Genomic DNA, 12,437 nt, shown 5'->3' on the forward strand with positions numbered 1-12,437 from the left:
AACTACTGGATCGTTGCTATCAGTACGCCAATATGTTCGACATTATGAAAGCGAGGAAAGCAGTGGAGGGTAAAGCTCTAGAAAAGAAAAGGACCAGAGCGAGAGAGGAAAAGAAGAAGGACACCAAGAAAGCGAGGTCAGACAGGGACCAAAGCCTTGACTACACCCCGCTCAACACCACCCGGACTAAAATCCTGATGGAGGTCTGTGACCGGGGATTGTTGTAATGGCCCCGACCAATGTTCTCAAGTCTTGAGGATAGAAACAAGAACAAATACTGTAAGTTCCACAGAGATGTCGGACATGATACCGAGGACTGCAGGAAATTGAAGAGAGAGATAGAAGACGTGATCCAGAAGGGTCACCTAAAGCGTTATGTCAAGGAAGACACAAAGGACAACCCTACAGGTCATGATGTCATAAGGAACGACCATGGAAGAGACGACAGAGCTCGTAGAGGAGATGATCAAGATCGCCAAGGTAATCGGCGTGATGATCGCAGAGAAGTCTGCAGAAACCAGGACGAAGCTAACACGTCCACAGCCCCGACTACCCTCACCATCCTGGGAGGACCGGGGCAAGAGTCAACCCGCAAAGCCAAGGCAAAAGCACGGTTAGTAGCAGTGCCTGAGGCCCCGAGAAGAAAGCACGCACTGAGCCCGTAATTACGTTCTCCGAAGAGGATATGGAGGGACTAAGCTGGCCACATGACGATGCTGTCGTGGTTCAAGCAGTGATAGCCAATCGATCGATCCACAGGATCCTTGTGGACATGGGGGCATCCGTAGACATGCTATCCTATAATGCATACTTGCAGTTCGGGTTCGAGCCGGGCATGCTGAAGCCCGAGACAACACCTTTGTATAGATTCTTGGGCGCGCCAGCCCCGATCGAGGGGTTAGTGGAGCTCCTAATGACGGTGGGGACAGCCCCATGCCAAAAACCATAAAAGTCAACTTCATGGTCATTCGCGTCGCCACCGTCTACAATGTTATATTAGGCAGACCAAGCTTGAATGAGCTAGGAGTGGTAGTGTCCACCAAACATTTGAAGGTCAAGTTTTCCACTCCTAACGGTATAGGGGAATGCTAAATGGAGCAGAAGAAAGCCCAGGAGTGCCGTGCTGCATTCTTAAAAGGCATCAAGGGCATTTACAGGGGAACGGCCTATCAGGTGGAGGTCGCGGATAACCGTGAGGAGGACAAGCGGTATCAACGGGGTGAGCCAGTAGAGGAGCTCATGGAGGTTCCCCTGGATGAACAGAACCCTGCAAGGACTGTAAAGATAGGGTCTTCACTGAACGGTGAGGAGGCGAGGGAGCTTACCTCATTCCTCCTGAGGAATAAGGACGTGTTCGCCTAGTCAGCAGCCGACATGCCAGGCATACCCCGTCACATTACCGAGCATGCTCTGCACGTGGATCCTAGTAGGAGGCCAGTGCAGCAAAAAAGGAGAACATTCGCACCAGAGCGACGGGCCACAATGAAAGATGAGATTGAAAAATTGAAGGCATCCGGCTTCATTAGAGAAGAACAGTTCCCCACTTGGTTGGCAAACGTGGTGATGGTCCCCAAACTAAACGAAAAATGGAGGATGTGTGTGGACTACATCGACCTCAACAAGGTGTGCCCCAAAGATGAGTATCCATTGCCAAGAATCGACCTCCTGATAGATGCAACGGCGGGACATGAGAGGCTAAGCTTCATGGATGCTTACTCCGGGTACAACCAGATCCTGATGAAAGAAGGAGATGAGATGTACACAGCATTCCGTTCTGACTAGGAAAACTTCTGCTACCTGGTAATGCCATTCGGGCTAAAGAACGCAGGAGCGACCTATCAAAGAATGGTAAACAAAATATTCAAGGCCCAAATAGGCAGAAATATAGAAGTATACATGGACGATATGCTGGTAAAGAGTATTAAGGCTTAAGATCACTTGGTCGACTTGGATGAGGCATTCCAGGTGTTGCGGACTCACCAGATGAAGCTGAACCCAGCCAAGTGCGCCTTCGGAGTCAGCTAGGGCAAATTTTTGGGTTATATGGTGTCCCAAAGAGGGATCGAAGCCAACCCAACAAAGAGCAAAGCCATTCAAGACATGAGCCCGCCAAGAACTGTTCGCGAGGTGCAGAGATTAAACGGAAGAGTGGTGGCCCTGGCAGGCTTCGTATCCCATTCGGGGGATAAATGCTTGCCTTTCTTCAAAACTTTGAAGAACCTGAAGGATGTCAAAGGCTTCGCATGGACGGAGGAATGTTAGAGAGCCTTTGAAGACTTGAAAACATACCTCACCAATCCGCCCCTGCTGAAGCGTCCGACACCAGGGAAAGAATTGTTCTTATACCTAGCCGCGTCACAGGTGGTGGGGAGCGTGACCCTGATGAGAGAAGATGGAGGGGTATAAAAGCCCATGTACTATGTCAGCCACGTCCTATTGGACGCGAAAACTCGCTACTTTAAGATCGAGAAGCTCGCGTTCGCACTGGTTAAAGCAGCCTAAAAGCTAAGGCCATATTTCCAAGCCTATTCGATAGTAGTTATGACCGACCAGCCCTTGAAAAATGTGCTCCATAAACCCGACGTGACGGGGAGGCTGACGGCCTGAGCAGTAGAGCTGAGCGAATATCAGATCGAGTATAGGCCCAGAACGGCCATTAAGGGACAAGCTTTGGCAGATTTCGTAGTTAAATGTACGCCGAATGAAGAACCCTCAGAACAGGAGGAACCGATGGAAGTAGAGCCCAGCCCAGAGCCGTCCTGGACCATGTTCGTAGACGGATCGAGTAATTCAGAGGTCAGGGGGGCTGGTTTTATCCTAACAAGCCTCGAAGGCTTCAAGATACAATTCGCGCCACGACTAAACTTCCCAGCCTCAAACAATGAGGCCGAGTACAAAGCACTGACCGCAGGATTAAGGACTGCCAAGGCCATACAGGTCAGAAGGCTGGCTGTACGGGCTGACTCATAGCTGATCGTAAATCAGGTCAACGGGGACTATAAAGCCAAGGATGATCGAATGGCAGTATACTTAAGAGAAGCCAAGAAGATAATAAGCTCATTCGAGACGTTCGAGATAAGTAGGGTACCACGTGCCGAGAACGAGAAGGCCGATGCGCTCTTGCGTCTGTCAACTGAGGAGCTGGCCAGGCTCGATAGCTCAGTATATATTGAGCAGCTCGATGGACCCACTCACATGGTTCGAGAAGTCGCACAGGCCGAGATCGAGCCCAGTTGGATGGATCCGATCGTTGCGTACTTAAGAGACGATGTCTTACCCGAAGACAAAGTCGAGGCCAGTAAGGTTCAAGGTCGGGCAGCCCGATACATGCTGATAGAGAGCGAGCTATATAAAAGATTGGTTTCTGGCCCACTACTAAAATGTCTGACCCCCACACATGCTCTGAACACCCTAGTAGAGGTCCACCAAGGCATACCACTAAAATATCACACCCCGGCCCGGTTAATAAGGGCCATTTGTGACTGGATGTCTCAGATACCCAATCAATCCCAGTAAGATCGCACATGCAGTGTTCTATTTGCAATTCATCCATAAATATCAGAATCTAAATGCAGCTAAAGCAATAATAGAGCAGTGAAACAGTAAATAAGGAGAGACTAGTGATAGTATTATATTCAAAAGGAGTTGTATGTACATCATTTACATTGTATTTCCAAAAAGACATTAACTCAAGAACCCAAAAAGATAGTTATATACTATCACATTTACAAAAGTGTTATAGACAAAAAGAAAAGAAGTAGCCTGATCAGCCTGGACGTTCAGGAGAACGCGCAGTCTTTGCAGGAGCACGAAGTAGCTTGCTCAACAAAGAAAGGAGTATGAACTCCAGCAGCAGGAAGAACATCCTCACTAGGAGAAGTCCCCACAGAACCAGCAACAGCAACGGTAGCAGTTTTATTTGTAAAAGGACGTCCACGGGGGTGAGCTCTCCACTGAGCCCAGTAAGGGGGGGGGGAAGCATACACACACAGTAATTCATGATGCATGTCCTAACTAGTATGCTCCTAGCACAGTTACTAAGTCTCATGAGGTATAAGTACTACTAGTGGTAGATGCTAACCTCGGTCCCGAAATTCACACATCAGTCACCCGAGTGAAACCATTCTACCACGGTGGGGACCCGCCAGATCGGCATGACACCAAGCAGTAGACCCGACAAACCCCCAAAGACCAACCCTATCAGTTTATTCCCACAGCGGAGTGGACACGCTAACATGGGACAGAAGATGGCACCCTGACATGTCCCTTTGGCTGTACCATGGGTTGTCCAACACCTCTCCCCTTGTTGGTAAGGGGTGTAGTACTGGATAATGAATATCAACCTAGCCCAGTGCAATCTAATTATGATGATACAAGCATGGATTGAGTTATAGAGCACTGAATTCCACCATCAACAATTACACATAAATACAATATCAATGCAATGCAATGTAGCATGCTCATATGCAGCCTAACTCACATGCATTCTAATGCATTAAATCAAAGCTAGAAAACTATATGCATCAAATATATTTGTAATGGTGCATGGCATGGCAATCAGCACAACTTTGAAATCAATATGATAAACACACAGAAATTAAGGTCAAGGTCCCCTTACCTGCAGTGTAGTTTAACCTAGCCAGATAACCTAGCAAACAGTCGAAGAACAGCAAGAACAAACCTAAACAACATATCAAAACAGCATCTATTAGGCCTTACTAGAAGTCAAGGCAATCCCCAACATAACAGGGCAGCAAGAGCATCAAAAAGGTCTAGCTGGATGCAGGGTCCAGAAGGGCCGGTCGACCGCCCCCTAGGCCTGTAACTCCATCCGGGAGTTTGACTGAATTTAGGGGTTTTGATCTACAGGGTCAGATCCTTACATGCATGACCTCAATTTGATGTTTCAGCATCATATCAAGGTGGGTCAGTCTAATTGGGGTTCCAATTTAATGTTTGGTTTCTTAATTTAGGAATTTATCAATTAAACCTAAATTAACTAACTTAGGGTTTATGAATTGCCATTTAGGAACAGCAAAATAGGTTTAGATTTGGTTTATTCCTACAACTTCAGGCGTTAATGGGACTGAGACTGATTTAAACCAGTCCAATTATGTCCAATTACATAAACCAAAGCTTGGTCTTCAAGCTTTAATGGCAGAAATCCATTATAGGTGATTTAGAGATGGAGAAGAAGGAAGCAAGGAGGAAGACAACAAGTTCTAAGGCTTACCTCAGTTGTAGAAACAGAGATAGAGTGCAGGCAGCCTTGGATTTATGCAGATTCAACTCAGATTTCAGGTATAAATCTAAGCTTCCAAGTGTAGAGCTTCCTCTTCTTCCCTTTTCCTTCCTTTCTTCTTTCTTGGTCTCCAAGACTAAATTTCGTTTCTGATTTCTAAGTTGTTTGTGAGTTGTAAATAGTAAAATGGGATATACATATATATAGATGATACTTAAGCACTAAGGGGCAATTCTATCCTTTGGTTAAAATCTTTTCATAAATTAATTTTAAAAGCTATTTATAACTATAAATCTGTTTCTAATAACTATTCTAATCATAACTTGATGCCGGACGACATCAGAGATTATCCGAACACGGGTAATTGTCTAGAACAACATTCTCCACTGGGAAAGTGGGTCCCATAGGGGCAATTTGACTAAAATACCCCTGAATTCCTATTTGGTTGTACAAACAATATATATAAATTCATTTAAATCGTACTTACAACAATTTTAATTGAGGGAGAGGCTCTGCATAGCCTTCAGGCAGTAGATTCGGCACAGGTAACTCTGGTATAGTGTCTCACATGGGTCCTCTGACTCCAAAAGGGCATATTGGGAAGGATCCTCAGAGTCCTCCATAGGTGTGTCGAGTATTTCTTCCGTGTCCTGGATCGATGCAGCCCATAGCATTGACGCTATCACAGACTGAGAGCTGGAACCTGTAATCACACAAGTTCCAAAAGTTCAAATTTATTCAGAAATTTGACTGGGTTTCACACTCTACCCCCCTTTTAAAAAAATTTCATCCTCGAAATTGACGTACCTAGAAGATTAAAGAGATAAGGGTATCTCTCTCCCATCAAGTCTTCTCTTTCCCAAGAGGCTTCAGCAGCGGAGTGATTGCTCCACCGAACTTTCACAAAAGAGATAGTTCGATTTCTCAGATTGTGTTCTTTTCTATCAACAATCTCTTCTGGGACCTCTTCATAAGTTAAATCACCAATGAGCTTGGCTGGTTGCTGAGGCAGCAGATGGGATGCATCAGGGATGTATTGTCTCAACATAGAGACATGGAACACATCGTGTACACCAGCAAGTGAAGGGGGCAGTGCAAGCTGATAGGCCACTACACCAACTCTAGCTATAATCTCATATGGTCCGATGTATCGAGGACTCAACTTCCCTCTTTTCCTAAATCTCACAACACCTTTAACTGGAGATACTTTCAGGAATGCCTTCTCACCAACTCTGAACTGGATATGCTGCCTTCTTCTATCTGCGTAAGTCTTCTGTCTAGACTATGCAGCCTTGACCTTTTCTCTTATCAAATCAACCTGCTCACAGGTCTTTTGGATCAGTTCATGGCCCAAAATGCGTCACTCTCCAACTTCATCCCAATATAGCGGAGTATGGCATGTCTTACCATACAGGGCCTTGAACGGAGTCATCTCAATAGATGCGTGGTAGCTGTTATTATAAGCAAGCTCAACCAGGGATAAGTGTTCATCCCAACTGCCACTCATCTCAAGTGCACATGCCCTAAGCATGTCCTCCAAAGTCTGAATTGTTCTCTCAGATTGTCCATCTGTCTCAGGATGATGTGCTGAACTATGACTCAGCTCAGACCCCATAGCACTTTATAGACTCTTCCAGAACCTTGAAGTAAATCTGGGATCTCTGTCAGATACAATATTCATTGGTATTCCATGTAACCTGACAATATTATCTATATAAAGCTTTGCTAACTGATCCATAGAATAAGTGATCTTCATAGGAATGAAATGAGCAGTTTTAGTCAATCTATCTACAATTACCCAGATTGTGTCCATTCCCTTCCTAGTACGAGGAAGGCCTATGACAAAGTCCATTGTGATATTCTCCCATTTCCATTCTGGTATGGCAAGTGGTTGTAGAAGTCCTTATGGTTTATGTCTAACAACCTTGACTTGTTGGCAAATAGCACACTTAGAAACAAATGTTGCTATATCATGTTTCATACCACGCCACCAAAAATACTGTTTCAAATCTCGATACATCTTTGTACCTCCTGATGTATAGAAAGTTGAGAATGATGGGCCTCTTGTAAAACCAAATCCTTCAAGTGGCTATCATCAGGTACACATAGTCTATCCCTGAACATAAGAACTCCATCAGTTGTTACCGTGAAGTCTGTATCCTTTAATGTCCCAGTACAAATACCATTGACAATGTTTAGGAATTCTTCATCAGAAGACTGGGCTGATATGATTTGAGCTCTCAATGATGGTTGCATTGTCAGATATGAAACTAACTTATTAGTTTCCCCATATATAAACTCCTCTTCTAATGCGTGGAGATCCTTCAAAATTTCATCATTAACCACCATTACACCTTCTGCCCAATCAAAGGACTTCCTACTGAGTGCATCAGCCACAACATTGGCTTTCCCAGGATGGTATTGAATGTCAAACTCATAATCATTGATGAGTTCCAACCATCTTCTCTGTCTCATATTCAACTCCTTCTGAGTGAAGAAATACTTCAAACTCTTATGGTCTGTGAAGATCTCAATCTTTTCACCATACAAGTAATGCCTCCACAACTTCAATGCAAAGACAACTGCTGCCAGTTCTAGGTCATGTATAGGGTAGTTCTTCTCATGGTCCTTTAACTGTCTTGAACCATAGGTAATGACTTTCCTATTCTGCATCAACACATAGCCTAAACCTGTCTTAGAGGCATCAGTATACACCATTATCCCCTCAGTCCCTTCAGAAAGAACAAGAACTGGGGCTGCTGTCAATCTTTTCTTCAACTCTTGAAAACTGTTCTCACAATCTTCATTCCATTCAAACTTAACACCTTTCCTGGTAAGCTATGTCATAGGCATAGCTATCTTGGAGAAGTTCTCTATGAACCTTCTATAGTAACCCGCTAAACCCAGGAAACTCCTGATTTCAGTTACCGTCTTGGGACTCTCCCAATTCACTACAGCTTCAACCTTCCCAGGGTCTACTTCAATCCCCCTGGCTGAAATTACATGGCCTAGAAACCCAACCTGAGGCAACCAAAACTCACATTTACTGAATTTTGCAAACAGTTGCTTCTCTCTCAGTCTTTGTAGAACAAATCTTAAGTGCTGGGCATGTTCTTCTTCATTCTTGGAGTAGACCAAGATGTCATCAATGAAGACTATGATAAACTTGTCCAGGACATCGTGGAAGACTCTATTCATTAAGGCCATAAAAGCTGCTGGGGCATTGGTAAGCCCAAAAGACATTACCAGGAACTTGTAGTGTCCATACCGAGTCCTAAAGGCTGTCTTACTGACATCGGCTTCCTTAATCCGAAGCAGATGGTACCCCAATCTGAGATCTATCTTCGAAAAGACTTGGGCACCCTGAAGCTGATCAAAGAGATCATCAATCCTTAGCAAAGGATACTTATTCTTAATCGCCAGCTTGTTCAGCTCTCTGTAATCAATGCACATCTGCATGGAGCCGTCTTTCTTCTTCACAAATAAGACTGGAGCACCCCATTGGTGAGATACTCGGTCTTATAAACCCTTTCTTTAATAAATCTTGAAGTTGAGCTTGCAATTCTTTCAATTCTGTCGGCGCCATTTTATAAGGTGCTTTAGATACTGGTGCCGCTCCAGGTATCAAATCAATTACAAACTCATTTTCCCTTGGTGGAGGAGGACTTGTCAAATCTTCAGGGAAAACATCCGGAAATTCCCCTACAATAGGAATCTCAGACATAGGCCTAACCTGTGTCCTGGTACCCATAACTGACATAAGGTATCCTTGGCATCCCTTGTCTAAATACTTCTTCATTTTCAAAGCCGATATTACCATTTTTTTGGGTTTCTTCTTCTTATCTCCCAGAAAGATGAATCACTTCTCGCCTCTAGGCTGGAATACTATCTTTCTATCTGCACATAGCACACTAGCCTTGTGTGCTGCTAGCCAATCCATACCCAATATGACATCAAAGTCTGTCATATCGAGTTATATCAGATGGGCATTCATATCTCTATCGGCAATCATCACAGCACATGGCTCATATAGTGTGTTCAAGTCAATTCTTGACCCAGTAGGTGTGCTAACTGCTAGACCCTCATCTAAACACTTTGGTGATACCCCAGTTCTCTTGGTAAAAGATGGTGACACAAAGGAGTGCGTCTCTCCAGTATCAAATAAGGTGTATGCAGGGGTAGACCAAATAAGAATGGTACCTATATGCCATGATTCAATAATTATATATGCATGATACCATTCAATAAAACACATCATCATGTATAAGTTTAGAAGAATACCAGTTACCACATTCTGACTGGTTTCAGCTTCACTAGCAATTACAGAATAAACCCGGCCTTGAGGCTTAGTGGTAGGTTGGTGAGTAGGATTCATAGATCTCCTGTGTTGACATGTTCTGGAAGTATGCCCCATTTGCCCACATGTGAAGCATTTGAAGGTTAATGCACTACTTGGAGTCAATGCATCTGTTGCTTTAGTGTTGGGATTAGCATACACCGGTCCAGACACTGTCGACTCGGACTGAGTTCTCTATGGGAAGGATGGTGATGCAGTAGATCCAAAAGGTTTGCTGAATTTACTGAATCCTCTATCATAATACGGGGCTACCCGCTAGCCAGTTGACTGACCAATATGATAAGCATCCCTCTGCTTATCTTCTACCTTCTTCGCAGTTTGCACAGTTTCAGAGTATCCTTGGGTTGGTCTGGTGGCCATTATTAAAGCTATTTGCGGCCTCAACCCATTCAAACTTCTGAGCGTTAGCTTCATTGGTGCCCAAGTGAGGAGGAGCAAAGAAGAACAGCTCTTTGAATTTCTGCTGGTACTCCAGCACGGAATTAGGTCCTTGTGTCAATTCAGCTAATTCAACTTCCTTCTTCTTCTTCACACTGGTAGGAAAGTACTTCCCAAAGAAAGCTTGCTTGAATATTTCCCCTGTTAGAACTGGGTAAGTTGCTTGCAAGATTGGTTTAGTGGTTTCCCACCAGGCCTCTGCTTCATATTGGAGTCTATATCCAGCACAAGTACGTTTCTGCTGTTCATTGCAACCAAGGCAATTAAAAGATTTTTCCATCTCTTTCACCCACTTGACAGGCAATAGAGTATCCTTGTTGATCCCAGCAAAAGTGAGAGGCTGCATTTTGAGAAACCTTTCCATCATGCGGCCTTCAGTGTCATTCTGATGTGCACAAGGGGGAGGGACAGCAGGGGCTACAGGAACTGCTGGGGCTACTTGCAGAGCCTGAATGTTCTTGATGGCTACTTGGAACTGATCACCTATGTTGGTGATCATTTGGTGCATTTGTTGCTGCTGACCTTCCATTATAGTCCTAATAAGATTAGCCATATCGGGCGAAGTCATGTCAGGAGGAGGAGGATTTGCCTGTGCACCCCTAGCTGGAGGATCATTATGGGCAGGATTAGAAGAGGAGGCTGCTTGTGCACGCCCCTCAACGGTACGCCTCTGATAAGTATTAGGAGGCCGTGGATCCATAATGATCAGCTGAGAAAGAAAGAAAGATAGACATCAAACTATCAGCATAAGCATCAGTTTGATAAAATGGAGTGCACGGTCATATAAAGCATTAGAACAGTAAAGCATGATTCTTCATACTTAACAGAGTTCAAGGAAGCCCTTGAAGCTTATCCGCCCATCTGTGAAGGATGGACTCAATGCGAGTGGTGTGAGCTTGAAGGTATTCCACCCTTCGATCAATGACATAGAAGTCCCTAGCCATCAAGGACTAACTGTCGTTCCAAAGGATTGATTGAAGATACAGGAGGTCATTGACGAGTAGCTCGAGTACTTGATTCAACTCGTCGATGTGTTCGGGGTTGTAAGCGTATTCCTCGATTGGCCTTAGCACATAACTCATTTCAAGTTGTAGTTACGTGTTAAGTCAACGATTCGGATACCTAAAAGAAATGATGCAATATTATATAGTATACAATACATATATATATGTGCATAGCAATAGATACATAAATAATTCCCGCATTATATTATATGGTAAACATTTATATATAACATTTACATAATATACAGTACCTCATTATATAAGATAAAATCCATTATAATACATGTACTTTTTATTCACATATATTGCATTATATATATACATTATATAGTTAATATATATCATATATTATAATTTACATATTTACATATATATAATATAAATACTAGTACCTATATAATACAATTATATGTACAGCTTACATAGGCTTATAGCCCTTATAAGTTTTATTATTATTTTTTTTTAAAACTTAGAATATTCATATTATATGTACAATAATATGCATATTAATTATATTAGTTACTTATAATTTATTTAATTTATTTTTAAATTTTTTACAATTTTATTGGGTCTGCCGGATGGAAACCCAAAAAGGGTCGGATTCATTGGAAATCAAGCCGGATCATCCGCCAGTGGAGTCAGTAGCTTCACAAGAAAAATAGAGGAGCCAGATTCATGAGCCGGATTCATAAGTGAACCCAGCCGAGCCGAGTCGGTCGACCGGCTTATGGTATTGGGCCACTTTAAAAGCATTCGGGTCGCACCAAAATAGGTCCCAAATTCATTTCTTTCTTTCCTAATTTCTCTCTAAGGGTTTCCTAAGGGTTTTCTAGGGTTCTAACATTCATTCTTGGGTTTGATTCTTGGATTTGAGCATCAAATCAACAAGTAAGTGTTCCAAAAGTGAAATTTCTGGTTCTTCTTGTTCTCATGCAAGTCTAAGTCTATTTTTTTTTCTATTTTTCTCAAGTTTCTAAACCATTTTTTTTTTTTAGTTACTTTTACTGTTCTTTACCATACCTTGTAGATGTTTCATATTTTCATGCTTATTCTTGACTTTCTCTTCTCTTTTATGGTTCCCATTCATGGAATTTCTTAATATTTGTTCTTCTTTTCCAATCTTAGGGCTTTTGTCCATCTTTTCTTAGGTTTTTAAATTATCTTTGCTGTTTTTACTTCTTCTTCAATAAATTTTTTTTTTAAGAAGATTTAAAATAATTATGCATTTTCCCATTTTCCTATTATTTACTACTTATTCCAGATCTGCCTATATACTGTCTAGTCCTTATAAGTTTTGTTCTAATACTACACTAGGGTTGTTCTTAGCCTATAATTGATGTGTTGTTATTTCATAACTTACTAAAGCCTTTGGCTACAATCTCCTATAGTTAATGTT

The 12,437-nt window shown here is 42.8% G+C and overlaps 1 protein-coding gene across 1 annotated transcript; it reads right to left on the bottom strand.

Annotated features, from left to right (window-relative positions):
* Window positions 1-5,736: 5,736 nt before the first annotated feature.
* LOC122643487 lies at window positions 5,737-6,857 on the bottom strand. The gene is made up of 3 exons (XM_043837105.1): window positions 6,650-6,857; window positions 6,050-6,502; window positions 5,737-5,945 (listed from the first exon to the last, which is right to left on the bottom strand). Exons 1-3 carry the CDS (start codon window positions 6,855-6,857, stop codon window positions 5,737-5,739), a joined length of 870 nt encoding a protein of 289 aa, XP_043693040.1.
* Window positions 6,858-12,437: the final 5,580 nt, after the last annotated feature.

The sequence above is a fragment of the Telopea speciosissima genome, chromosome 10 (assembly GCF_018873765.1).
Source record: "Telopea speciosissima isolate NSW1024214 ecotype Mountain lineage chromosome 10, Tspe_v1, whole genome shotgun sequence".
NCBI lineage: Eukaryota > Viridiplantae > Streptophyta > Magnoliopsida > Proteales > Proteaceae > Telopea > Telopea speciosissima.